The sequence below is a fragment of the Canis lupus genome, chromosome 3 (assembly GCF_048164855.1).
Source record: "Canis lupus baileyi chromosome 3, mCanLup2.hap1, whole genome shotgun sequence".
Lineage (NCBI taxonomy): Eukaryota > Metazoa > Chordata > Mammalia > Carnivora > Canidae > Canis > Canis lupus.
Genome location: NC_132840.1, coordinates 88451909 through 88479761, shown reverse-complemented (window position 1 = coordinate 88479761; position 27853 = coordinate 88451909). Strand labels below are relative to the sequence as shown.

The window sequence follows — 27853 nt, the reverse complement described above, 5'->3', positions numbered from 1 at the left end:
CGGGGCGGCTATGACGGGGCCCCCGGGGGCCCGGAGCCCGAGAGCGCCCGGGGCGGGAGGAGCGCGCGGCCCGGGGCAGCAGCCGAGGGGCTCGGGGCCCGGCGCGTAGGGGCCGCCGCCATGGACCGCGCCGGGGCCGCTCCGGACTCGCCGCCGCAGGTCAGTGCCCGCCCCGCCCCCGCCCGCGCCCCTGCAGCCCTGCACCCCCGCCGCCGCCCCCGCCCCGCCCCCGCCCCCGCGGTGCCCAGGCCGTGTCCCCCGGGCGGGCGCGGGGCCGGGGGCGGCTGCGGAACACCCCCCGCGGCCCTGCCCTGCGCCCGCCTGGGGACAGCTGGCCCCGCACCTGCCGGCCGCCCCGAGCCTCAGCAGGTGGTTCCGGGCGCGCGGGGAGCCTGGGGCAGCGCCCGCCCCGCGCCCCGCGCCCCCCGCCCCGCGCCCCTGCACGCCCCGCCCCCCGCGCCACCGCCCCCCGCCCCCCGCCCCGCCGGGCGCAGGCGGCTGAACTCCCCGGGCTGCCCGCCGCGCGGCCGCACAGGGTCCCCGGGACCCCGAGCACCAGGACCAGGGCCCGGGCCCGAGCCCCGCGGCACCCGAGGCCTCAGGCCTCTGAGCCCAGCCGACAACTTGAGAAAGGGAAGCCAGGGGCGGGGTGCGGGGCTGGGGCAGGGTCAAAGGACGGGGGAGCTGCGGGACCCCGGCCGGAGAAGGGAGGTGACGGGGAGCCGGGCGCCCGCCCCCGACACCCCTGCCCGCCGCGGCCACAGACGGGCCCCACGGCCTCCACCCGGCCAGGCCTGCGCCCAGGACTCCCGGGACGAGTCCCCGCAGAAGCTGCGGCGGAGGCTCCCAGGACCTCCAGCCCCGGCCCGAAGGAGCCTCCGCGGGCACCTGCCGGCCCTGCACCGGGCGCTCCACCTGCGGGGCCGGGGCCGGTCCGGGAGGCGCCGCGGGAGCCAGGTGGGCGCCGGGGAGCAGCCTCGCTCGGAGGCTCGGAGCGCTGGGAGGTCGGTGCTGCTGGGGCGAGGGGAAGCTCGGGCTTCCTGAGGTCCTGGGGCCGCGGGGGAGCGCAGCTCCACGGGGTGATGCTCCGGGGTTTTCTAGGGTCTGCATGTCCCCCACCTCTGCCAACAGGGGCTGTCTCCCCTGAGCTTGCCTGACTGGCGACCAGGGTTGGCCTGCCTGGCCCGAACCACACAGCCCGCTTCCCTCGTGCAGAGCAAAGAGCCTCCCCCAGACCCTGTAAGAGAGGGTCCCGTCTGCCCAGGCACACCCAGCACCCCCAGAGGGTCTGGGGACCATGCCATCTGCCCTGCGCCTCTCGGTGGGAGCGGGAAGGCCTGCCAGGGCTCACGGCTCAACGAGGGGCACAGAACTTGGGGCCCACTCTGTACCTGACCCTGGGCGCCGGGCAGCGCTCTGTTCTCAGGCGCTTGGAAGCTCGCGTGGACCGGACTGTGTGCAGGGAGGTTGCACGTGGGCAGGCAGGGCAGGTGCACCTGAAGCCTGGGGCAGGCAAATCCCAGGATGGGACAGGACCAGGGTGTGCAGCAGCCACCCAGCTCCCCAGGAAGGCACCATGAGGGCAGAGGTACCCCCAGGTCTCTGGCCCAGAGCTCCCCACCGCAGCCCCCGAGCACTGGGGGCCAGGCCGGCCGTGCTGGCTCCGAGGTGCAGGGGGAGGCAGGCCGGAGCCCTGCAGGCATGAGAAGTGCAGGCAGCTGGCGAGTGGGAGTTGAGGGCTGGAGGACTGGGGTGCTGGCTGAGCCTGGCCCAGGGGGAGGAAGGGGAGAGCTGCCTGAGGCCGCCGCCTGCTGACCTTAGAGGAGAAGCGAGGCAGAGCCCGCGGCCGGCAGGGGAGCCAGCCCGAGACAGTAGACAAAGACAGAGGAGCTCGCCCACAGCCCACAGGACGACGGGGCGGGGGCAGCGGCACAGCTCAGGCTGGCCCAGCAGTGCTGTGGGGCCAGCACAGGGCCCTCCCGTGCGCCCCGGGGTCGGCAGTCACCCACCAGGGCAGGGGCTCCTCAGGGAGGCTGCTTCCCTGGCTCTGAGCAATACGGGGGAGGGTTCAGAGGGAGGCCTGAAGGCCAAAGAGGGCTGGCTGGTGGGCCAGGGGTCTTGGGAGGACCTTCTTGCCCAACCCCAGTCCTGAGGGCCTCCCCATCTCCTGGCCCCTGCCCCAGGGCCCTTGCTGGTCCTGGGATGCCATGGGGTGGGGAAGGGTGTGGACTCTGGGGAGAAGGAACAGAGAACTCTCCTTGGAGACCCTGCCAAAGAGCCTCGGGGCCACGGGAGTGGTGCAGTGCACAGCGCCAGCGCTCAGCCAGGCCTGGGGGCCCAGCTCTGTTTCCTGCAGGACCAGCTGAGTGGACTTTGGGAAAAGCCGAGCCCTCTAGGCTCCGGTTTCCTAACGACCTAAACTCAAGAGGCCGCCCCTCACCTGGCTGTTCTAGGGGACGTGCTAAGCGAATGCTCATTTACGTCCTTATTTCCCCCATCATCTTCCAGGATCCGGATGGCTCTAGAATTTGGAGTAGCCATTCTGTGTCGTCCCTGGAAGCCATCACACTGGGGTGCTTACAGCCCCCCTGTCCCCCACGCCACCCCAGCTGGCCGTGCCCCTGCTGCAAGGACATGCTCAGGCCTCCTTGGAGCAGCAGCAACAGCGGTGTTTCCGCGTCTAATCAGTGGTCAGTGTAGGCGTTCCAGCTCCTCAGCCCGTGCCGGCCTGAAGCGACCAAAGCGACTCGCGCGAGCTCTAGCTCCGTGACCTCTTGTCATCCCCGCTGAAAGACGGCAAGGTACACGGACATCACTCAAAGTTCCTTTCACTTCCACAGACATTGACTGAGCACCTACTGTGTTCCAGGCTCTGGGCCAGTGCTGGGAACATAAGGCATCAAATAATCCCAAATCAGGAGTTTTTATTTAGCCTTTGGAAAGGGTTATGTGGGTTGCTTTTTTTTTTTTTTTTTTTTGCAGCTACAGCAAATTTACTTTTCTAATGAGGTTCAGCTCCAGCCAATATGAAAATGAGTCTGCGCTCGCTGTGCACACCAGCTGACAGCAGGGCGGGCAGCCTCCCAGCCAAGTGCCTGGCAGGGATTAGGGTTTCGCCACCAACAGGCCCAAAAGTGGAGGGTCTCTGCGGATCCCCAGGAGCTGGCTCGTGTTGGCGTAAAGCTTGCCACGAGGCTGTGTAGGTTCAGCAGGTACTAGGGCCACGGGCTGGGCTTCTGTCTCCTCGTTTGTGGGAACTATGAGCCGTTGCCATCCCTTTGTGGGGGAAGAAGGCTGGCGGGAGCAGAGACACGGCAGTGTGGCTCTGGGCACCTGAGGTGGAGGGTGGGACGCGGCCCCGCCTTGGGGCCACCCTCTGCGACCGGTGCATGTGGCTGAGCCCCGTCACTTCTCCCCATGCGGCTTCCTTCCCCACGAGGCAGCTGGGCGCTCTGGCCTCCGAGGCCGTGCGTCTCTGTAGCAAGACCCTGGGCTGCCCGTTTGACCATCGCCCAGAGCCCAGGAGATGTGGGGCGGGCTCTCTCCACCTTTCAGGAGCTCAGTCTGCACATGCAGTAGTGGCCACAGCGTCAGTGTCCCCGAACCACAGCAAGTCCTTCTAAAGCGCCGTTCTGGACTCGCTGCCGCTGGTTGAGCCTTGGGCTCGGAGCGCAGACCCTGGAGCCTGCCTGGCTACGCTCACACGCGGCTCTGCTTCTCGGTGGTTGTGTGGCCTTGGGACGGGACTTGACCTGTGCCTCGGGCTTCTCGTCTCTAGGATGGGGCTAATACCGGGAGGTTTAAGGGGAGAATGAGTCCGTACAGTTCATCGTGAGGACCAAGTGCTTTGCCTACCGATTCCTGTTCCTCGATGTAACCTGAACGCTGAGCAGCTGTGCGTGGCTCGCTGCAGGGGCCGGGCCGGCGGTCATCAGCTCGGGCCCTTGCTCCTGTGCCTGGCTCCTCACCTGTGGAGGAACGGTGGCCGGAGAATAACCCCTGCACCACTCGGCTGCCGAGGGGCAGTGAGGCGAGGACTGTGTCCTCCTTGGCCCGTGACACGTCCCGACAAAGAGGGGCTCACGTTTCTGGAAGTGGATATGACTTAAATTCTCTTTTTATCGCAACCGAAAAGCATCCCGAAGCCCCCACCCCCATAAGTTTAAAATAAAAGGGGCGAACACGGTCCCAGCTGCCTCCGGCATCTTGTTGGGCATGGATGGAGCAGGCTTGAGGGGCTCTTGCCTGGGCCCCCCCCACCCGGTCCCCAGGGCAGGAGCCAGGAGACGGCTGCTGGAGCTCAGCGGACTGAGGAGCCAGGAGGGAGGGGGCTTGGTAGACGGGACAGAGACCCGGGACTAGGGTGACAGGGCCTCGCAGGACCTTGCCTTCCTCATCTAAGTAGGACCGTGAGCCACGTGACCCGTTGGGGAGCTGGGTCGGGGAGCAAGGGTTCGCCGCGTGTCGCCATGGCCTGTTGGGTGAACACCGAGGAGCCTGCCCACAGGGCTCTGCACGGCGCATGGATTCAGTGACGCCGGGCTGCTCCATCTTTTCAGAGATAAGGAAACCGATGCCCAGAGAGGTTCCAGGCTTACCTCGAGTCTCTCGGCACCGTCGGGCCTCGTCCTAGACCATGATGTACGCGTCGCCACTCCCTCTCCTCCTTCCCATCCACCCACCTGTCCCCGGGGAAGGACGACGAGCGCCCCAGGGCAGCAGAGCGGCCTCAGCCAGGCAGGGTAGAGGCTGACGCCAAGGCCCAAGGCCCCCTCCTCACGGCTGGGACAAGGCTCCTGTCCCCTCCCCTGACAATGGGCCCAAAGGACCAAGCTAAACTGTCTCTGGCCCAACCCCAGGGGGTGTCAGGGCCCCAGGCCACGGGCAGCACACTGAAAACACATAGGAAACTTCAGTTAAGTCAGTGGACCCCTAACTTGCTCCACTGGAGCCTCTTGTGCGGTTGTCCTTTTCCATCCGTTTCTGAACCTCGGCCGAAGTGTTCTTAGCCTGAGCCATCACCTGCTGGTCCTAACGTCCTCTGGCCCTCATGGCCGCCTCTCTGGGGCCCCGCATCCGGCGGTCCCCGGTCATGGCCAGGCGACACAGCGGGCTGCCCTGTGCGAGCATGCCTCAGCGCACGGCTCCTCTCGCTCACCCCTGGCTCCATGCCGACCCTCCGGGCAGGTGCAGTGGCAGCCCTGCTGGGACTAAGGCAGGGCCGCGTCTAGCCCCGCAGATCGCCGCCTCGCTGTGGGGGGATGCTGTCGGGGGTGCGTCGCTGGCACGAGTGACCACAGCCCGGGACGACCAGCGCCGTGGGCGCCCTGGGGCACAGCTCGCGGCGTACAGCTTGCCAGCCCCACGGCTTCCAGGGCTCTGGGCACGATTCGCTCCTGCGCGCGGCCGTCGGGCTCCGCAGCGTCACCTGGCAAACTGGGCAGACCGGGAACTGCTCCAGGGCGGCCGCTCTGCACCCCGCCCCCCTCCACCCCACGCAGCCGCCCTTGTGCCCCTGCGTCCGAGTCTGGCTGCTGTGGACGCCCCACGTGATGTGAGGCACGGTGGCTGTCCTCTTGGCACAGTGGCCCTGGCTCCCCCGGGTCGTGGCAGGGCCCAGGACCCCTGCCTCCTGGCTGGATGACGTCCCGCTGCAGGCGGACGCTGCGCTCGGTGTGTCCAACCGCCGCGGGGAGGGCACCCCTGACGATGGCCAGCTCTCAGCCCTGGGGGCGCGGGGCGAGCGTTGCAGAGGGTCGGCGGGACCCGGGCTGATGGTGGGGGGCCACACAGGGCAGGCCCGGCCGTCCCCCCAGCCCACCCTCGCTCTGCTGGGGCTCCTGAATCTGTAGGAGGAGCAAGGAAGGCAGTGCCGTCCCGAGGGAGCTGCGTGGAGGGGACACCGGGCACCTGTGCCAAGGGCAAGAGCAAGGGGAACCCCGGAGCATCCAGGGCTCAGCCCTGCCCGAGGCCCAAGGCTCGGCCTCCCCATGTGGCCCGTCTGCCGCCTCCAGGCATCTGCTCCTCACCCTGCGGGGTGCCCGCTCTCCGGGGGCTCCGGCCTCGGCACAGCCTCAGCCTCGCGAGGAGGAACCTGCTGGAAGAGCTGCCCCAGGAGGAGGGCTGGGCTGCCTGTGCCCTTGTCCTGCAGGCACGTGGATTCAGCTGGACCTTGAGACCAGGTGGTGGCGGCAGTGCTGGCGGTCACAGTTCCTGCTTTGCTTTGCCTACGGTCGTAGAACAGACTGTGCGCAGGCCCCACGCTGCATGGCTTCCGCGGGCCCCCTCATGGGATCCCAAAAAGAGCCCCAGCAAGAGTTACGGATAAGGAAACTGAGTCACAGGGGTACGGGTGCAGCTGCTGCGCCGTGCCCGGGCCTGGACCCTGTGGGAGCATCCTGGGGTAAGTACGGCCCGCTGTGCCCAGAGGAAGCCGTGGCCCAGTTGCTGGAGACCAGTGTGAACACCAGCAAGTGTCCCGACAGTTACAGGGCGGGACCTGCACAGCGTGGACGCTGCATGCTCGGGCCTGGGGGGAGCTGGGCTGGGGAAGGCGCCAGGGCAGGAAGGGCAGGCCGCGGGCGCCGAGCTCAGGACGGATCCACCCGGTCGGTACCCTCACTCAGATCTGCAGAGACATCAGCACCAGGGGAAACTGAGGCAGAGCGGCCCGAACGACACACGGGCAGGAAGGACCGTAGTTCGGGGACAGATCAGCATTGGCCGCCCGCACACTCCCCAGCCTCACCCACAGTCTGAGGGGCTCCGCGTGGCCGCCCCGCCCATTGTCACCGTGACTCTCGGTCGTGGGGCCAGGCCCCGAGGTCAGCTGGCCTGCTTGGCTCCGGTCCCCAGGCCCTGGTCAGGTGCGCCGCCTGCCCCTCTGCAGGGGTCGAGTTTGTGCCCGGTCAGTCCCCGCGACCTGGTCCCAGCTCCGTGCTCTGGCGCCGCTGCGTGGCGCCCACCCAGCCCGTTCCCGGGCTTCCCCTGGAGCGGGGGGCCAGAGGCGACGGCTGTGCCCTCCCAGTGCCCAGATCCTTGGGTGCTAGGGGGTCAGCGCTCCGGGTTCGGGACTGAGCTGTGGCCTCAGGCTCAGCAGGAGCCGGCCGCCTGGCCAGGGAGGGTGGGACTCGGCTCCGCCAACCACCGCCGGTCTAGCCCCCGTGCGCCTGCTTGTCTTGCCCTGCTGCCCTCGTGTCAGGACCCGCGGAGCCCCCGCTCCTGCTCTGCTCACCTCCGGTCAGGTGGGGTCTGTGGGGCCTGACCCTGGGCCGTGCCCCCTGGAGGCGGCCCCTCCGCAGGGCCTGGGCTGCCCCACACGTCTCCAGCGGGCCCTGCGCCCGGCGGACCCGGAGAGGCTGAGGAGCATTTTGCTGGAACCACGGGAGGGGGAGGGGGAGGGGGAGGGGGAGGGGGAGGGGTCCGAGGCAGGCCTGGTGTGGCCCTGACCTGCGCGGGGGTGAGGCGCGCTGCGCGGCGGGGAGGGTGCGCGGGGCCGGGAGGTCCGCAGTCGGGTGGCGAAGACGGTGCAGACTGGGAGGGCGCGGGCGGCCCCAGCTCCAGGCCGATGCTCGGCCCCGGGCGGACCTGCGACGGACGGACGGACGGACGGACGGCAGGTGCAGCTGGAGCCCCCGGGACGTGCGGGCGGTGGAGGCGGGGGGCGGGGGCGTGGACGGGGTGGGGGGCGCGGACGGGGTCAGGGTCGGGGCGTCGTGGGATCAAGGGGTGTGGTTGGGAGTCAAAGAGGCATGGCAGGTGTCGAGGGGCGTGGCGGGGCTCAAGGGGTGTGGCAGGTGTCGAGGGAGCGTGGTCGGGTCAAGGAGGAGTGTGGGAGGCAAGGGGTGTGCCTGGCGGTCAAGGGGATGTGGAGGAAGGTCAAGGAGGGCGAGGCTGGGGCCAAGGAGGCGTGGCCTGTTTCGGGGGCGTGGCCAGGGCTGAGGGGGCGTGGCAGGCGGTCAAGGGGCGTGGCAGGTCCCAGGGAGGCGTGGTCAGGGTCAAGGCGTTGTGGCGGGGTCACGAGGCAAGTCCCAGTCGTGGGGCGTGATTGGCGGTCAAGGGGGTGTGGACGGAGGTCAAGGGGGCAGGCTGGGGCTGAGGGGGCGTGGCCGGGGCGAGGGGCGTGTCCAGGGTCAATGAGGAGTCGGGTTCGAGGAGGCGTGGTCTGCCGGGGGCGTGGCCGGGGTGAGGGGCGTGTCCAGAGTCAATGGGGAGAAAGGGTTTCGAGGAGGCGTGGTCTGTCTGGTGGGCGTGGCCGGGCCTGGGGGCGTGGCCGGGCTCTGGGCGAGGCGGAGAAGCGCGGCTGCAGGTGCAAGGAGTGGGAGGCGCTGCCGCGCGGCGCCTGCTTTGCTCCCAGGGCCGGGGCGGCCCCGCGGGCGGCCTGCGTGGTTACGGGCAGCTCCCTCCGGATGCAGCGGGCCGGCCTCCCGGCTCCGGAGCTCGCCCGAGCGCCGCAGGGGGAGGCGCGGGCTCTGGCGACACCGCGGTGGGCAGCAGGCACACGGGACCGGCGGGGGGGCGGGGGCCGTGGGCGGCCGCAGGGCACGGAGCCTGGAACGCCGCGCGCAGCCAGCTGCGGTCAGCAGGAGACACAAAGGTCTAAGTGTGCGCGGCCGGCGGGCGCAGGGGCCAGCAGTGGGCTGGAATCTGAGGAAGCACCGGCCCGGCCTGGCGGAGCCCAGACCCGAGCGGACCCGGTGGAGGCACGTGTCCCCCGCTGGGGACCCCGCCCGCCGGCCCGAGGACGAGGGCAAGGCAGGCGGGAGGGGCAGGGCACCGAACCCGCGTCGTCGGGGGCAAGGGCGCAATGGAAGATCCGGACAGTGAAGGAGACACAGTGGTGCCGCCGGGGAGGGGAAACTGAGGCTGCAGACGTCACAGGTTCGTGTCGGTGCCCCACTGGGTCAGGCCCTGCCGCCTCCTCCGCGAAGTCCAGGGCAGGGACCTGGAGGGCAGGAAGGACGGGCAGGCCCACCTCGGCCCTTCCAGGGCTGCAGGGTCGGCGCTCGCGGCAGCTGCTCCTGTCAGCACCTGCGCCACTTTTTATACTGATTTGGCCTAATCACCTGGACAACCCTGGGCGGGAAGTACTGTTTTTATTTCCATCTCATAGATGGGAAAGGCAAGGCCCAGAGAGGTTACGTCGCTCATCTACATCACACGGCACAGGACGAGGGGCCCTGGTTTGTGCCCAGGGCTTCGGGGTCCAGGGCACAGGCTCTCTGCTGCTTCACTGTCCGAATGCGGCTCTCTGGGCAGGGGAGGGCAGAGGAGGGTGTAGGGTGCAGGGGAGGGCAGGGGGGCAGCGGAGGAGGGCAGAGGAGGGCAGAGCAGGGCAGGGCGTGCAGGGGAGGGCAGGGGGAGGACGGAAGGGAGGTGACAGCTGTGACTACAGTCAGACCCTGCCGTCACCATCAGGAGCCGAGGGTCAGGTGTTTGGGGTGCGTCTCTAAGGTCCCGTGACCCCCAAGTCCTGCTGTTCCTCCCCGGTGGGCAAGGCCCTGCTTGTCAGCAGCACACGTGGCAGAGAGTGGGCCAGCCGAGGTGTCGGGTAGGACTCGGTGCTGTCGGCAGGTTGGCCCTGAGTGCTCCTGGCTGTCTGGGTGGACAGAGCGGCCACACTCAAGGACCCGGGTGGTGGGAGAGCTGGGGCAGGCCCTGGGGGCCGGCAGATGGCAGCCGCGGGGAGGGCACCCCCAGGCAGGGCAGCCCCCTGACAGCAGCCCCCCCACAGCAGCCCCCAGAGACCAAGGGGCAGGGGATTGCGGGCTGCAGTCCCTTTGCAGGGATGACTCCCCATCCCATAAAGTCCAGGCGGGCGGTTCAGTGCTCCCCCCATGCAGACGACCTCCCCCCCGGATGTCTTGCATGCCCAGACCCCCGGTGGTCACCCTGGCACCCTCTGCCCCATGGGCCTGCAGGGCCGCTGCCCAGCTCTGCACAACCCTCGGGAGCCCCTGTCCCTCACCTACCCGCCTCCCCGGCTGCCGCTGCCTCCCTGCTGTCCCCACTGTCTGTGTGCCCGGCCAGGCCGAGGTGGGGCCACCCGGGAGGAGCACTGGGCAGCCCCAGAAGCAGCGGCATTTGGCCGTTTCCCCCCTGCAGGCCCCGGGGCAAGTGGATGCCTCTGCCTGAAGCCACGGGGACAGGATTCCAGGGCCTTCGTGGGACCCGCGGGCCCGTCCCTGTCTGAACCCCGCGGTGAAGCAGCACGGACTCGGCCTCGCAGAAGGCCCTCGAGGCCCAGCCCAGTGCTCTCCTCTGTGGAGTCGTGAGCCCGCTGGAATCCAAAGGCTGTTGCAGAAAAACCCAAACCAAAGGGGCTACCTAAAACCCCGCATCCGTGAGTGTGTCTGCTGCGGCTGTTTGGAAGAACACCAAGCCTGGGCGCCCATGACACCAAGCCCGGGTACAGGTGACACCAAGGCCTGGTGGAGCGCAGCCTCCCAGGCTGCCCCCCTCTGTGTGCGGCGCCCGCGCGGAGCCAGGTGGTGCACGGTGTGCTCGGCCGCCGTCCCCGGCAGTACCCAGGAGCCAGGCAGCGGGGCTGGGCCCCCAGGTGGGGGCTGACCTCTTGGGCCGGGGCCCCCCGTCAGCGCGGCACGCCGGAATCCGGGCACCGGGGCCCTTCCTGCGGCCCAGCCTACCCACCGGAGGGCAGGCCAGGGGCAGGCACCTGGGCTGCGAGGCCAGGACGCAGGGACCCTTCCTATGGCACGGAAAGCGCGTGGGTGTAGGGAGCACCCCGGGTCCCTGGCCGCAACCTGGGCGGGGGGGCTATGCCTGTGGCCCCCCGAGACCTGGGGCCGATGTGCGATGCTTCTCACTCGGTTCCCGCGGGGGTGACATGGGCCGGGTTTCCCTGCCTGCCCTCGGGCTGCTGAGGCGGCGGGCACCTGGCTGTTGGTGGGGGGGGGGGGCTGGCCACTGCACCCAGCAGCCCACAGGACCCCCCTCATGTCTTCTGAGGTCGTGGGGGCAACAGGAGGACAAAGGGGAGCAGGGCCTGGGCAGTGCGGCTCCGATGACCCTCACCCCACACGTGTCCTGGGGGACAGCGGGGAGCAGGCGAGGCCTGTGTGCCCCCCCACGCCCCCCCATACCCGCCCCGGAGGTGGTGGCTGCATGCAGAGGCTGGTTGGGGTTGAGAGCGAGGGGGGCGAGGTGGGTGAGGTCAGGGTCCACTGGCCGGGGACTGGCCCTGAGCCGTGGCTACGCGGGCCGAGCTAACCCCGGATCCCACGAGGGGTCCTGCGGGGCCGGGACAAGGCCTATGCTCTCCTGCGGGATGAGCGCGGCCTGGGTACAGGGGCCAGCATCCCTCCCACCAGCTTCCCTTAAAGTGTCCCCTGTTCCTGCATCCTGCCACCGCGCCCCTAGGTCGCATCCCGGGTCGCCAGCTGCCCCCTGGAGCTGGGCCCCCCTGCGCCCCTGGGCACCCCCGTCCATGTGGCGGCTCAGACGGGGCCTATCCCTCCACGCACAGCGCAAGCCGGTCTGGCCCCGGTGGCCCCGGCCCGTCCTCGCCCACCCACTCGCTTGCCAATGGCCGCCTGCGCTAGCGCAACGCTGGGCCTCCGCCCTCCGGGCCTGCAGACCATGAGCCACAGGCTTGCTCGGCGTGGGCTGGCTCCCGCGTGTTCGCCCCGCGCTCGGCACCCATCAAGGGCTGCGCTGGGAGTCCCGTGGGGAACAATGCGGGGCTTCTGTGGAAACTAGGGTGCCGGCTCCCAACAAACCTCTACCCTGAGTCAACAGAGAAGGCTCTCAAAATTAGGTGAAAACGTGTGGGAAAAGTAAAGATTCTTCAAGGATGCGGCACCGAAGAGCTGGCCAGGTGTCCTCGGGGGCCTGGACCATATCAGAGATCCGCGCCGGAGGCCGCGGGGGCACGGGAGGCGCCGGGCTGTCCCCCCGAGGAGAGCCGGGACCGAGCGCGCGGGCTGTGCGTTGGGGGAGCCGCCGTGTGCGCCATGGTCGGGGGAGGCGTCCCTGTTGAGCTCTTTGTTTTTGTTTTTTTGAGATTTATTTATTCATGAGACAGAGAGAGAGAGAGAGAGAGGCAGAGACCCAGGCAGAGAGAGCAGTGGGCACCCTGCAGGGAGCCCGACATGGGACTCGATCCCGGGCCCCCGGGGTCATGCCCTGGGCTGAGGACAGACGCTGGACCCCGGAGCCCCGGCGTGCCCCCATGTGGAGCTCTCGGCTCCTTAAAAGGCACTTGTCAGGCTGACGCGTGTTGCGCAGCGCCGCGTGCAGGACGCCGCCAGGTTCCCCGGGCGACCAGCCCCGCTGGGAACGTGGCTCCATCATCCTCCAGAGGCCCCTGGCCCACGGGCTCTGCGCTTGTGTGCGGGGACCTCCATCGGCCTCACGTGCGCGGCACCGAGTGGCTCCCAGACCCCGGGAGGCCCCCCCTGCCCTGGCCCCGGGGTGCCAGGAGGAAGCCTGCGGCCTCGGAGGGAGCGCCGCCCCGGAGCCCCCCAGGCACCCACCTGGCGCGCTGGCTCTGACCTGTTGCTGCAGGGGAATCAGCTGCGTGTCGTGGACTCGGGCGCTGAGGAAGCCCCGAGCTCTGCAGCTTCGGAGAAGCCCCTGCGCTTTTGGACGACCCGTCCAGCTCGGCCCCGGCCCCGCGTCTCCTGGGCTGCCTGTCCCTGCCCCGGGCTCGGGCACCTACGTCTGGACCTGGGGGCCCCTGGCTCCCACACAGCGCCCAGGACTCCCCAGAACCCGGCGGGCCACGTGGCCAACCGGCCCCTAAGTCCTGACCGAGCTCTGCACAGACAGACGTGCAGCTGTGGCGTCCCGCCCCAGTGCCCACCTGACCCCCTGCACCATCACGGAGCCCTAAATGTCACCAGGTCAGGCGGCCAAGGCGGTGCCATTGCAGCAAGCCAGGGCCCCGACCCAGACTGCACGGTTCCAGGTGACGGTGGGGGCCGCGGAGGGTGGGCCCAGGCCCCAGTGAAGGCGACGCTATCCCCACCGGCAGGCTATCGAGGCCACGGCCACCCGTCTCCGCAGCACTCTGCGCCCTGGCTGGGTGACCGCCCGCTCATCCCCACGTCCCTGGCCACACTGCCGTCGTCTGTGTCCAGTGGACGGAGGCCTCCAAGCGTGCGGGAGGCTGGAGGGGCCTCTGGTGTGCACTGACCATGGAGGCCACCACAGATGCAAGTGACGAGGGCCAGGCGGGGAGGCCCGGGCCCCGCGACCCCGGCCGGCCTCCTCCCGGCCTTGCCTCCCCAACCCGGGCCGCCTCTGCGGGGTCCCCGTGCTCCAGCGGGGTGGCGGCCGGGTAGCGGGGGTGGGGGCCACACAGCACTGGGCGCGAGCCAAGGCTGCGCCCAGGTGGGCACCCCTGCGGATGCGAGGCCAGGCGAGGCTCTGGGCTCCCCTGCCCCGTCCCTCCCCACGCACCTGCCCCACCGGCCACAGGCTCCCTCAAGGCGGGGGGGCTCTCCGTGCACGCCCCGACTGCCTGCTGATTAGCTCCATGATTCTGCTCCGGTGCTTATAATAGGCTCCAATAAAGTTATGGGGGTTTCAAGCCGTAATGGCTTCCACAGTAATTAATGCACAACTGGGTTTATTGCTAAGTTTATTTTTAGAGCTTTTCTCCCTCATCCCCTCCTCCCTCCCCCTTCATAGCTGTTTTGGCCAAAAACACTAGGTGGGATCAGTCCGCACAGGGCCCCTGCACCCTGGCCTGCATCCTCCCCTCCCAGAGCCTGCCTCCTGCTCCTGCCGCCAAGACACTTCCGCGGCCCCACGGTGGAGGCAGCTTCTGTGCAGAAGGGGGGCTCCGGGGCAGCCCTGGGCCGGAGGCTGCGTGTAGACCTGTGCTCACCCTGCACCCGGGGAGGTTCCAGGCTCGGGGACCTGCTGACAGCGGAGCACAAGGGCCAGGACTCACGTCTGGCTCCTCTGTGACCTGACCTTGGACAATCACTGGTGCCCACTGGCCTCCATGACCCCCTCGTGAAGTGCGGTTACAGCGGCACCTGTGGCTGCAGGTGTCACGAGCATTGAGTGGGACGTGCTGTCACTTGTGGACGCCACCAGGTGCTGCATAACAGCTGGTTCTTGCCGAGGCAGCCCGAGCAGACACGCGGGGGGGGGGGGGGGGGGGCGACAGGTGCCAGAGGCAGGAGGCTGGGGACCAGAGGCCACTCCACGTCCTCGAGCCTGGCACAGAGAACCACATGCGCCTCCTGGGCGGGGGCCTGGGCTCCGAGGCCTGCAGAGGCCATGATGGGGGCACAACTCGGACCCCTGAATCCTTGTCCCTGCTCTGTGCGTGTCGTGTGCCGCCACCTGTAACGGGCAAGCCTGGTGGGCCTTCCACGCCCCTGAGGAGGGCAGCCGGCCGGCGAGACGTACGGACTGCCCCGGAAACCCCACACGGTACTGGGAGGCAGACCTGTCCTTCCCTGAGGCGACAAAACTTGGAGAGACGAGGCCGTGGGGGCGGGACGGAGGTTCTCGGCTCCTGACCCCTTCCAGGGATGAGGAGCCCGCGCTCTGCTGGCCACGGGCCTCTCCGAGGCCACCTGTGCACACAGCTGGGCTGGGCTGGCATGTGCCCCCCCGGCTGGGCTCCCAGCGTACACGAGGCCCAGCACAGAAGGGAAGGAGGGCAGGCGACAGGGTGGCACGGATTCCGCGGTGGCCATGAAGGCAGTGTGCTGCTCACCTGGTCACGCAGGATAGCACGGCCGGCCGACGGTGGTGCCAGACCCTCCGCACAACCAACAAGACGTGCAGGCAGGCCCGCCCGCTGGCCGAGGGTCTCCCAGGCCCCCTGTCGTTGCCGCGTGGGCCGCAGCCTGGGGACGCGCAGCCCCGCAGGCACCTCTTCTCCGCCGATGCCGGAGCCAAGGGAAGAGCCGCGCTGCGTTTGGGCCCAGGGCTTGTCCCCAGTACCTCCCAGCAGCGGCACCGGGTACCGCGGCTGGGGGAAAGCGTCACTTGAGCATGCACGGGTACGCGTGCACACATCCCGTGGCCTCCGCGGGCCTTAGCGAGCTTCTCCTGGAAGCCGAGCGCAGCGAGTACCCCCACCCCCGACCGCAGAGCACGCGGAGGCAGAGTGGCCGGAGCTCGCAAAGGGCACAGGGCTCGGCGGCGGCGCTGGGGCTGAGCACGAGACGCGTGGGTCCGCAGGCCGTGCCCTCGGCTTCTGGGCCCCGCTGAGCCATGGAAGCGGGCCGCGCCACGTCCCCACGCCCGAGGGCACCGGGCCCGGGTCACTCCTTAGGGAGGCGGTGGCGCAGGCTTCAGGGGACGACGGCACCGAGCCCGGCCAGGCCCTGCTGGGCACCAGCCCCGCCCCCAGGTCTCTGGCCATCCCGTCCTGCTCTCTCTTGCAGGTGTCCACTTCGCAGGGCTCCTGAGCGCGCCCTGGCACAGCCACCCCTTCCCGCTCTCCGGCCTGGCCAGACCCTGCAAACCTGCTTCCGCAATGGGTGGGTTGTGAGCGCTGGTAAGACCTGCTAGCCAACATTCGGCTTCTCTGCTCTCCTCGCGCCTGGCCCGCCCGGCCCATTCCTGTTCTTTTCTCCCCTGTGCTTGCCACTGTCTGCTGCTGTCGCCCCCGGGGCCACCCTTCTCCTGACCTTGCCGCCGCTCAGGTAAGGAGGAGCTGTGGGCCCAGCCAGCCTTGGAGATGCCGAAGAGACGGGACATCCTTGCGATTGTCCTCATCGTGCTGCCCTGGACGCTGCTGGTCACCGTGTGGCACCAGAGCACCATCGCGCCTCTGCTCACCACGCACAAGGGTGAGCCCCTGACCGTGGGCCCTGTCCCCAGCCAGGCTCCACAGTAAGAAGGACGGCAGCCAACACCGGTGGGGCCGCACTTCTGCTGACTAGGCAGCTGGGGGAGCCGGAGGATGGGCCGGGCCGCAGAGCTTACCTTCTGGGGGTCTCGGTCCCTCCGGATGTCTGATGAATGCCACCTACACACACGCATGCGCAGACACACGCACGCAGACACGCATGCATACACACGTGCAAGACACATGAACACATACACGCATGTGCACAGAGATGCACATGCACACACGTGCACAGACACGCATGCACAGAGACTCATATGCACAGACGCATCCATAGACACACGCATGCACAGAGACACACATGCACAGATACATGCATCCATAGACACACGCATGAACAGACACATGCAAGACACGCATGCGCACATGCACACATGCACACACGTGCACAGATCCATGCAGAGACACACATGCACAGACATGTGCATTTACAGACACACACATGCAGAGATACACATGCACACACATGCACACATGCACAGACACACATGCAGAGACACATGCACATTCACATGCACAGACACACGCATGCATAGACACACACATGCGTAGATACACGCATGCAGAAACAGACATGCGCATCCACAGACACACACATGCAGAGACACACATGCACAGAATGTGCATCCACAAACGCATGCATGCACAGAGACACATGCACAGATACATGCATGTGCACATGCGTGCACACATGCACAGATACACCTATGCACATAGACACACATGCACACACGCATCCATAGACGCATGCACAGACACACCCACAGGTCTGCATGCAGTCTCAGGATGTGTAAGGACTGGTTGCTCTCAGCTGTGGGTGGCAAAGGATGGATGGGCGGAGTTTCGGGCCTGTGTTTTAAACCACTCCAGGAGACCATACCGTTTGCCCCTTTTTTCCTGCTCAGGCAGGAGACCCCGATCTAGTCCTACCTTGTGAAATAGGCCTGGATAGAGGAAAAGTCCCACGAAGTACTCATGGATGAACAGGCTGGAACCAGCCTCTCCTGGCCTTGAGTGCAGAGCTTTCCCCTCCACCAGGGGCCTTTCCTGCTCCACTGGGCTACCTGTTCCCTGGCCCCCTTCCACGTGCCCCACGTCTAGCCTGCCCCACATTCCTTGGTCTCTCCCTGACGCTCTTCTTCCCTCCCGTGTACTCTGTGCCCTACAGACTTAATACTAAGGCAGCAAGTCTCCTACTGAAACGTGCAGCATCTTACATGGGGAGCAGGATAAAATACGAAAGCAGCAGGCCCATCCCAGAGTCTGAGGCAGGGCCTGTAAATCCACGTGTAGCTCAGAACCCCGAGTGATCTGGATGCCGGCAGTAGCCGGAATCATAATCTGAAGCCAGGCTGCTCCACAGTCATGCGGTGGGCCCTGCTCTGCCCCAGCAGTTCCTGGAGCTTCCATGAGGAAGACTTTCCAGGCTGAGGATCACAGAATTCCCACTGCCCACTGCTGGGCACCTGGAGCCTCTCCCGACCTTGATCCTCCAGCATCTCTCTTTGGTGCTCTTCATTTTGGAATGGCGAACCTGCCACCATGTCTTCCCAGAGGGCTCGCTACCATCTACACAGCGGCTTAGTGTCGTGTGCATTCCAGTCTTGGCAGAGCTCTGGGGGCAGAGGTTCAGAATGCTTTGCTAAGCACAGACGCTGCTGCCTGAGGACAGGGTGTTGGCATCTGTCCCCTCAGACTGTGCCAAGGGGGCTGGATGAAAGCTGCAATGAAATAATTTCCGGGTGGCCGGGAGTCCTTTGTGACCCAGAGGTTACAGAAGCCCTACAGCCAGCACAAGGGCTGAGTTCACATTGTGGCCAGGTCACAGTGCATGGAGAACCAGGCCAGGGCCCAGCCCCACCTGTTTGGGAGGATTTGAATGTTAGAAAGGTGTGGAGGATGGCTCTGAATCCTCCTTCCCAGGCCTCAGTTTCACTGACTGCAAGATAAATAAACCCTAAAAATACCTTGGTCAGAATCCCCGTCACCATCTCTCTTTCTTCAACTTCGTGCTGCTTTCCCAGTTTGACCCCAAACCCCTCCAAAACGTCACCTTTGCCCAAGAGGGGCTGAGCCGGTCTTCCTACGTGTGTGCACTCACACCCCAGGGGACATGGTGTCCCCGGCCCGGGTGCTCCTTAGCCATCACTGTAGGTCTTCTTGTGCCATTGGCCTGTGTGACTCTCTAAGAGCCCAGAGCCCAGAGCTGGTCTTCTGGGTTCACCGTACCTCCTCCCAGAGCCCGGGGACACGCCTCCGACGAGCACCTCCTACAAGCACCACATAACACCCCATCCGCTAGGGACAGTGATGGGAAGGAGAGGAAGGGACACAAGGGCCAATCCTGAGCATCCCCCCTGGGACCAGGCTTCGATGCAATCGCAAGAATGCTTATTTCGCCCCTGCTCAGCTGCACAAAGCTGGGCACACGTAGGGCTGGCACCCGTCCTCCCTGTACGCGCGGAAGTGACAGCAGCCTGCCTAGCAGACCTAGCGGCGTTCAGAGGCCTTTCATACACTGACTCGTTGATCCCTGAGGTGCTATAGGGGTAGCAGGTGCTGGTCTCCGCTGCTTATTGCGGCTGCTGACATCGAGGCACCGGGAGCTAAGTAACATGCTCAAGGGCAATAGTCAGGGACCGAGTGGACAGGGTCTGCGCCCAGGCATTGGGATCTCTCCAGGTATGAGGTATGTCCTGACTGTTCCCACCTCCTCCTGAGAGGCTGTAAGAGCAGGGGGGCCACACAGTGGTTCAGACAGAAAGCCCCGACCCCGAGAGGAGGGGCTCATTAAAAACAACAGTACCAGTGGCCCTGACTTCTCCTCTTGACAGAACTTGCTTCACTAATGAGGAAAATGTCCAGGATCTAAGAAAAAGCTAGGTCAATAGAGCTGCCCCAGCTGCACAGACTGCCTTCCGGAAGGAATAGGCCCCCCAGCCTGTGAGTGTTGCAGCAGAGGCTGGGCTCTGCGAGGTTTCACCCACTGCCCCTCGTGGTGTCCTTGGGGGCGATGCGGAGACGCTAGCTGGACCCTGCACCCTAGGTCAGCGGTTCACCAGCCCTCGGGGGGGGGGGGGGGGGGGGCTGAGCGAGTGCCCCACAAGTACAGGGCGGGAGCGGACATCAAAGCTGCAGAACTGCTAAAACACCGCTCCTTTAGTGTGGGCTAGGATTTAAGAACGGCTAAAAGCACAAACGATCATGGATTCAGGATTCCAAATTGTCCTGCCAGCCCCTGGCAGGGTCCTGGAAGCGGATGTGGTGGTGGAGTATGAAGTGCTGCACCGGGACTCCTAAGACCAGGAGGCGGGGACCGTCTTGAGTAGGAACTTGCGGGGAATGGGGTTGAGCCGGCCTCGGCCTCAGTGGGGCCCAGCGCGCCGAGGCCAGGGAAGCGTCTACACCACCGCGGGCAGTGCCACCGGGCCATGCAGGCCCCTCGGGCGGCCGGCTCTGGCCAGGAGGGCCCCGGGGTGGGGAGCGGCAGGGCACTGGGCCATGTGGAGCCCAGCACTCGAGGAGGGGAAGCCCGCCCTGGCACGTGGCCCGCCGCGCCCCAAGCGCTCGGAGCCGGCGGAGGAGACGGTGGGAGGCGACTCCTGTGTCATTCGGGACTCGGACCCGGAAATGCGGGCAGCATTCCAGGGCCGCGGCCTTCTCCGTTAGCTCTAGATAGTTCCAGATAGTTCTAGAAGCCCGAGCCCGCGGGGTTCCGAGGACGGTCCTGGGGGAGGGAGGAGCGCAGGCCAGGATCCTGTTGAGGGGGGTGGGGGCGTGGCCAGGGTGTGAACGGGGCGGGGCCGGGGCGGGGCTTGGGGCCGGGGTGGGGGTGGGGGGCCGGTTTGAATGGGGCAGGGCCAGGGGTGTGGATGTGGGCGGGGGCGCGGCCCGGGGCAGGGCGGGTTGCAGATGGGGCGGGGCGTGGACGGTGTCAGGCCCGGGGTGTGGACGGGGGCGGGGCCGGGGCAGGTTGTGGATGGGCTGGGGCCGGGGCCGGAGCCAGGGGCCGGGCCGGTTGTGAATGGGGCAGGGCCAGGACGAGGTGTGGACGTGGGCGGGGCCAGGGCGAGGTGTGGGCGGGGCTGGGGCGGGGCCAGTTGCGAATGGGGCGGGGTCAGGACGGGGTGTGGACGTGGGCGGAGTGGGGGTGGGTGAGGTGGGACTTGGGGGCGGGGCCGGTTCGAGTGGGGCGCGGCCCCTGGCGAGGTGTGGGTGAGGGCGGGGCCAGGGGCGACGTGTGGGCGGGGCGGGTGTGACCGGGGACGGGGCCAGGCCGGGGCAGGGGCGTGTTGTGTACAGGGTCGGGGCCGGGGCCGGGGCCGGGCGGGGCGGGGCGGGGCGGCCTCCCGCGCGGCCCGGCCCCACTCGGCGTGTCCCCCCCGCCCCCCCCCCCCCGGCAGATGACGGCAGGGACCCCCGGCGCGAGGCGGCCCCGGGCGCCGACCCCAGGGAGTACTGCATGTCGGACCGCGACATCGTGGAGGTGGTGCGCACGGAGTACGTGTACACGCGGCCGCCGCCGTGGTCGGACACGCTGCCCACCATCCACGTGGTGACGCCCACCTACAGCCGCCCGGTGCAGAAGGCCGAGCTCACGCGCATGGCCAACACGCTGCTGCACGTGCCCAACCTGCACTGGCTGGTGGTGGAGGACGCGCCGCGCCGGACCCCGCTCACCGCGCGCCTGCTGCGCGACACGGGCCTCAACTACACGCACCTGCACGTGGAGACGCCCCGCAACTACAAGCTGCGCGGCGACGCCCGCGACCCCCGCATCCCGCGGGGCACCATGCAGCGCAACCTGGCCCTGCGCTGGCTGCGCGAGACCTTCCCGCGCAACTCGAGCCAGCCCGGCGTCGTGTACTTCGCCGACGACGACAACACCTACAGCCTGGAGCTCTTCGAGGAGGTGGGCGCGGGCGTGCCCGGGGGGCCCTGGGGCGGGCGCCGCGTGGAGACCGCAGGCCGCGGGGAAGGGACGGGAAAAGCCCGCGGGCTTCAGGGGTCGCCCCGCGCGGTGCAGCCCTCAGACCGCAGCGGTGGCCTCGCAGCTCCTGCCCCAGCGCCGCCGCCAGTGGGTCACACGACGTGGACCGGGCTGCCCTTGGGGTTTGGGGGTCATGGGAGCCCGGGGAGGGAGGGGTCCCCCCAGACTCCACATTGGGAGGCTAGGCCTTGCAGCAGGGCGGGAAGCTGAGGTCAGGTGGAGGAGCCTTTCCCTGGGTGAGGCAGGCTGCGGCTGTCCCCGCGGGGAGCGCGTCTGCAGCCCCTGCCGTGGCTCCGGGTCAGCTCAGGCCCCTCCTCCCGGGCCGGGCACCTCTCCCCATCGGCAGCCCCACATGTCCTCACTCCACATCCCCTCCCGTAGATGCGCAGCACCAGGAGGGTGTCTGTGTGGCCTGTCGCCTTCGTTGGTGGCCTTCGCTACGAGGCGCCGCGGGTCAACGGCGCCGGGAAGGTGGTCGGCTGGAAGACGGTGTTCGACCCGCACCGGCCCTTCGCCATCGACATGGCTGGATTTGCCGTCAACCTGCGGCTCATCCTGCAGCGCAGCCAGGCCTACTTCAAGCTGCGCGGAGTCAAAGGCGGCTACCAGGAAAGCAGCCTCCTCCGAGAACTCGTCACCCTCAATGACCTGGAGCCCAAGGCAGCCAACTGCACCAAGGTAAACCCTCCGCGGCACCAGGCATGCTCCCCCCAGCCCCCCGCCGCCCTGCAGAGCAGAGCAGAGGGCGCAGAGCCCGCGGCCAGCCTGGAGCCGAGCCCACGCAGGCAGGTTGTCCCCTCGGCCATCACCCGGGCATCAAGTGGGGAAACGAGGGTGGTGGTCACTGGGGGGCCTAAGGGTGCATTTCCTCCCAGACCTGGAAACACCTGGGCTCTGGGACCACCCTGCAGACACGCGTGTGCATATACATCCATGCACATGCCTGCCTGGTGCATGCACACACGCATCGCACACCCACGCCGATGTGCACACCGCGTCCAGCTTGGACTTCTTCAGCAACAGCCTGGACTGTCGCTTTACTGAGCCTCCTGTAGAAGTTTCTCTCTCTCTAGAGGAACCTATCAAGAAACGGGGGGGAAACGAGAAGTGAGAGGAGATTGTGGGGCTGACCCGTGTATTTTCTGTAGCTACACACTTGTTTCCAGCAGATATTTGGAATGCATCATGTGTACAAACGGCAGGTAGGGGTGGCAGTCGGTAGAAATAAAAAACAGTGGAGAAAATCTCGATGATCGAGGGCAGAACAGGAGGAGAAGTGCTTGCAGAGGAGGAGGAGGGATCGGGGTGGCAGGCCGGAGTCAGGGCCTGCCCCAGGTTGTTCCGTGTCTCTGCACACACAGATCCTGGTCTGGCACACGCGGACAGAGAAGCCGGTGCTGGTGAATGAGGGGAAGAAAGGCTTCACCGACCCCACTGTGGAGATCTGAGCCCCAGGAAACAGGTATGGCAGGGACGCGGGCAAACCACCCTCTCGTGTTAACTGAGTGGGGGGGACAGGGACAGGGAAAGGGGGCAAGCATGAACGGGGCATAGCCCAAGTCCCCTTCCCACTGCCCGTGGAACACACTTTCCCGCACACAGCTGCGGCCCTCTGCCACCAGCGCCTCTGGCGGCCTCTGGACGGGGCCTCGTGACGACCCTGTTGCTACGGTCACCTGGGTGGTGACTGTGGTCCCAGGCGAGGCACAGCTCTGGAGACTTTCTCCCAAGCTCCGCCCTCCCTGCGGGTCCTCGCTGCTGTGACAGGGGCCCCGCACTCGATGCAGGGGAAGGGGGCTCGTGGTGGGGACGGCCCCAGAGCCCAGCGCGGCGGCCAGCAGGGGACGGCTCGCCTCCGACCTCGCGCTCTGGGCCTCCGCTGCTTGATCCGCCAGGTGCGTTGCTGGGGTGCGGCCACAATCTTGGGCACCTGTCCAGTCTTCCCTACAGAAGTGTTGCTCTTTGTATTTGATTCCTCAAGACGTCCAACGCGGGCCGCGGTTCGTCTCTCTCCATTCGAGCGCTAGAGGAACGGCGCCCAGAGAAGCCGGTGGCAGGGCCGGAGCCCGATGGTCCCCGTCCCGAGTTGTCCGCGGGCTTCGCTAGGATCTCCCCACGAGGGGGGGGGGGCTCAGATGGCGGGGCTCACGCCATCCCTGAGTCAGGCTCTGGTTTCGGGATCACACCTGCTCTGTCCACCTGCAGGGCCCACAGGGTGTCCGTGGCTTGTTCCGTGGCCTGTTCGGGCCCCGAGCCAAGGTCCAGCTTGAGCGGTGCTGCTGCAGCCGTCCCCGCCCTCACCTGGTCACTGGAAGGCCCCGCCCGCCTCCCAAGCAGGGGCCCCGGGACCCCGGGGCGCACTCTGCACGGGGCCCACCGTGGGCCGGGTGGCCGCCGCCGCTGCCCCCACCACGTCCCTCCTCTCCCTGCACAGGAGCCTCCTCCTCGCACCGTTCCTGGCCGTCCATCGTCTCCCGTGGCTGATGGTCCCTCCGAGACAACCTCCTGAGGAAGCACCATCACCCTCCTCCTCCGGGGGCTGCAGAGCGCGCCCAGCCTGCTCCAGGACACGGGACGGAGGAGCTAAAGCACAGACCCCAGACCTGTTGTTCTCGTCCCTGCAGTTGACCGGCTCCGCCGCCAGCCCAGCGGGCCAGCCCCAGCCCAAGCTCCCTGCGCAACGTGGCCTGCAGGCAGGCGCGGGGGCCCCGGCCCTGGGGTGAGGCCAGGCTGGACAGGTGAGAAGCCCCCAGCTGTCTGGGGCAGTGTGGCCTTCCCCGCCCGCTCCTGGGGCCCAGCATGATGCCCAGGCCACTGGCCGGGGAGCACCGGGAACACCTGGGCAGAGCCACCCCCAAGGAACCAGGCCCCTCTGGCTTCCCCCGGGCTCCTGCCTCCAGAGGAGAAGGCTGTCTTGACCCCCACAGGCGACCGTCCTGCTGCAGGGCCCCCACGCCTCCCGCCGCGCTGGGGGTGACATCCCTGCGGCGGCCCCACCCCTCGCACCTGCTCCCAGGCGCACAGGGTGGGGGGCCCTGGAGCCAGTGCGGGGCCTGACCTGGACCGAGACCGTGAGGCCCATGGACACTCGGCCTCCCCTCGCCCGGGCCCGGCAGGCAGGAGCCCTCTGTGTGGAGGCCTAGAGGCCTGGGGGGGCTGAGTGAGCCCGGGGGCTATCCGTGCTTCCTCCTGCCCGTGCTGCGGTGCTGGGGGGCAGGCTGTGGCTTCAGGGAATCCGTGCAAACAGGCGAGGGCACTCGGACCCCAAGGGGACGCTGCTGTGCAAATCATGCCATCTTACGGCTCCCTTGTCCCCGAGGCGGGGCTGGAGGACCGCGGCCTGCGCCCCCCGCCCCCCAGAAACAGTGCACGCTGCTCCCCGGACGCGCGGCCCTCTGCTGAAAGCTGGAAGCACAATTTTCATCCCAAGTCGAGAAAAAGGAACAGCCTGAGCCAACCCAAGAGGTGTTTATTTTTTAACGCTAACAGCCCCCCCTCTGTGCACACCCCGAGACCGGTGCCCCTGCCCGCAGCCCCTCCTGGGGGGCGTCCCCAGCCCACCAGTCAGAAGGGGCACCGGCTACCGAGTGGGAAGTGGATTCAGGGCCCCGCAGTGTCCGCGATCGCCCCACCAGGCCCCGCCGGGCAGGACATTGCCAGCAGGTCCCCGGGGCCGCTCGGAGCTGGGGTGGCGGGCGGGAGGACGGGGGTGCACGACCCTTAATGAATCTGCCCAGGCACAGCACTGCCTCACTCATCGACACCGCCCTGAGCGCTCAGGGCAGCCTGGCTGGTCGTAGGCCACCTTCTTAGCCAAAAACCCAGGGCTCGTTTTTCAGGAAATTGATAATGAACAACAAAAGGGGATATTCTCTCTGTTTTTTGTTTTTTGGGGTTTTTTTTTGGCGGATCCTATTTCCGTTCTTTTCACCTAATAGCCTCTCGTAGCTGCATGTGTATTTATTTATAATTATAACCCTGGTGGACTGCAGCTTTCATCTTTGTCGGGAACGAGTTTGTTCCAAATCAGAGCTGGGTCGCGACCACAGTGTTTGGCAAACCCGGTCTGTCCCTGCTCTGCACCACAGAGGAGCGGGGCCGGGGCTCGGAGCCCCGAGAACAGAGCCTGGGGAGACGGCGGGGCCCATGCAGCTGCACCATCTGGTCTGTTTTAATTTAACTGTATTTAATTTGTTTCCAAAATTAAAAGTCAAACATGGTTTTTAACAGCCCTAACCCTCCGCAGCCCGGCCTTTATTCTCGCAGCTCACCTTCACCTCCCCTGGCGCCTGTCCGGCAGGCGCTACCCTCGGAATCCGCACCGAGCGGTCAGGGCACACAGCACCGACTTCCTGGAGCTTCCCTCCCTGGGAAACGAGACGAACCCCCATATTCCAGGTGTGGTCCGGGCTGGGAGAAGCAGGCGGCCAGGTGGGGGGTGAGCGCAGCTCGGGGGCGACCCCTCCCGCACACGGGGTCAGAGCCCTCGACAGCATCAGGACCAGCGGGAAGGCCGGTGCACCTGCCACCACCGACAGGGGGACGCCGCGGGGGGGCCAGGCCAGAGCTTTGGCTTCTCCCCAGGGGAGAGGGAACTGAAGCCGCGGGAGGGCCTGCAGCCGAGGGCCACCAGGATGTACGCGGCCGTGGAGGCGCCGGTGCCCCCCTGCGCCGACCGCCAACAGAGGCCAGGCCAGGCAGGCTCCGGCCACCATCCAGGCAGCAGGTGACGGGGAGTCAGAAGAGCAGACCCCGGGGCCGAGACAAGCACTCGGGCGAGGCCCAGCCAGGAGACCCCCCCACCACCTGGGGAGACGAACTACGCGGCGGGACAGCCAGTGGCCCAAACGACCCTGAGAGCCAGCAGCGCGCCGGGGCGGGGGCCACGGGCTTTGGTGCCAAGAAGAGGAGGTGCGCGGGCGGCGAGGGGCTCGGACGCCGGACGCAGACAAGCACTAAGCGCGGGACCGTCCTTGTCCGGGGCTGCCCAGTGAGTGTGGACAGAGGAAGAACAGGCTGGAGGAGCAGGGCCTGGAGCGGGGCGGCGAGGCCACCCGCTGGGAACCCCATAAACAGGACGCAGGGAAGGCAAGCTCCACCCAGGGCCTGGCCCAGAAGCCGCGGGCCCGACGGCGCAGGACGGTGAAGAGCAGTCGGCGTGACGCGTCCCTGCGCAGCCCCGGACAGGCGCCCTGGGGCTTCTCCGCGCTGCACAAGATCAGGGGGTCCACAAGAGCATCTCCCCTGCCACCCCGGCCAGCGGAGGCCAGTGGAGGCCAGCGGCGGCCAGCGTCCGCATCCACACAAGCTCGCTCGGTGGGAGGAGGCGCAGCGATGCCGGCTCCCCATGCTGGCCATGTCTGGGAAGCCCCGGTCCCATCCCCGTGTCAGCCCGCGTGCTCCCTTCCAGGCCAACTCAGGGTGGCAGAGGAGCTTGGGGGGCTCGCACCTGGCTCCGCAGCCCCCCTGCGAAGCCCCGTGGGCCCCGTGCTCCCCGCAGGCTCAGCTCCCGGCCGTGGCCGCACCACTAGGGCTGCAGGGAGCCTCGCGGCTACTGTCCCCCACGCAGCCTGGGAGCTCCTAGTGAAGACACGGTCCTGAGGTGCCCCCACCTAACCCTGTGCACAGAGGACGACATGGGCCAACCCGATCTGGGCGTCCCCCGTGGAGCCCTGGGCCGTCCAGCGGTCTCCCAGCCGCCCGCAGCACCAGGACGACCTGCACATGACTCCTTCCCCGCAAGGGCGCTTCCGAGGACCTTCCAGGCGGAACGAAGGTCGGGAAGGGGGTGGGAAAGAGCCAGGGGCTGGACCATCCGCTAACTGGTGGAGTCCGAGTCGAGACCCCGAGGCCAGATGGCCCCCCTGGTGCCCGAGCCCACGGTGCCTTCCCCTGGGATCAACGGGCACAGACGGGATCTGAAAAACATCACCTAAAGGGTCTGATTCAACTCTGCTGCTTTACTGCAAGTCAGGACGGTGAGCCCGAGCTGCTGGGGGCTCGGTCCCTAGAAGGAGCACCTGGAATTGGGACAGACGACCGCGAAGGCCTCTCCGCCCGCCGCGTAGCCCCAGGAGCCTAAGGGGGGGACCCCGAGCCGGAGGCAAGGCGTGGGCTAGGCCTGGGGGCCCCGTGGCTACAGCGACACCCGAGGCTGCCTGCCGTCCACGGGGCGGCCTCCCAGCCGGCGGAGCTTCCTACGGGGTCTGCGCTCCGTCCTCCGCAGCCGCTTCTGCTCGGAGTAAAACCGGAAATCCTCGCTAACCCGGGGTATTTCGGTTTCTGCTGAGCCTGCTTGTCCTCTCATCAGATGCAGTTGGAGCGGAAATGAGGAGAGAAAACGTGTGTGTGTCTCTAAACAGTTTCCTCCAGGATTCCAGAGGTGGCCTGGGGCGGGCTGAGCACCCGCGCCCTTCCCCAGCCCCTCTGCCTTCAGATGGAAACGGGCCAAGAGAGCGTGGGGGGGCACAGGTGGGAGCACAGGAGCCACTGGGTCTGGAGGTCCCGCCCAACAGAGGGCCCCAGGCGTCATCCCGGGGACATCGGAGACGTTCTTGCCCCCAGGGCCGCACCCCTCCGTCCTCCCCCAAAGAGGAGAAGTAGGAAAAGGCCAGCCGCAGACCCTTAGGTAACAAGGGGTCCCTCCGTCCTGCCCACCCCTCCAGGCCCAGGGTCTTGACGGGAACCAGTGGGCCCGGCCGCGGCCCCTGGCCCCTGCAGGTACTGCTGGAGGAAGCTCTGCTGCATGGGGTGTGCGGGGGGCGTGCGGGGGGCGCGCAGGAGCAGAGCGGCAGGCCGCGGCTGGGGGCAGCGTGCCCTCCGGGTGGGTCCCCAGCGCAGCTCAGTCCAGGTACTGGCTCCTGCCCAAGTGGGGCGTCTCGGTGAACTGTATGGCAGGGCCTGCCATCCTCTCCTCGAAAACAATGACCTGGGGGGACAGGGCTGGTGTGTCACAGCAGCAGGGCTCGGTCCTGGAGCCAGAGGAGGCTGCCGTGGGGGAAGGGACGGGACCCCGGGTCATC

At 67.5% G+C, this 27853-nt stretch overlaps 2 protein-coding genes across 10 annotated transcripts in view; one reads left to right on the top strand and one right to left on the bottom strand.

The window, feature by feature from the left end:
• The first annotated feature begins 9 nt into the window (after nt 1–9).
• B3GAT1 (beta-1,3-glucuronyltransferase 1) lies at nt 10–25067 on the top strand. Of its 5 annotated transcripts, none has more exons than XM_072822798.1 (7): nt 10–159; nt 15375–15470; nt 15636–15782; nt 20245–20753; nt 21213–21509; nt 22193–22293; nt 23266–25067. In XM_072822798.1, exons 2-6 carry the CDS (start codon nt 15467–15469, stop codon nt 22277–22279), a joined length of 1044 nt encoding a protein of 347 aa, XP_072678899.1. In that variant the 5' UTR covers nt 10–159; nt 15375–15466; the 3' UTR covers nt 22280–22293; nt 23266–25067. The 5 variants fall into 5 exon arrangements, with proteins under 5 accessions (XP_072678899.1, XP_072678902.1, XP_072678903.1 ...); XM_072822801.1 differs by having other exon boundaries at nt 15375–15487; XM_072822802.1 differs by lacking the exon at nt 10–159 and adding an exon at nt 2546–2801 and having other exon boundaries at nt 15375–15487.
• Nucleotides 24663–27853, bottom strand: part of LOC140631278 (beta-galactosidase-1-like protein 2) — a 41686-nt gene continuing 38495 nt past the window's right edge. For all 5 annotated transcript variants that reach the window (XM_072822792.1, XM_072822796.1, XM_072822793.1 and 2 more), the window contains one exon: nt 24663–27759. In XM_072822792.1, coding sequence (XP_072678893.1) covers nt 27673–27759 — 87 coding nt within the window. In that variant the 3' untranslated portion in view covers nt 24663–27672. The remainder of the gene's footprint in view (nt 27760–27853) is intronic.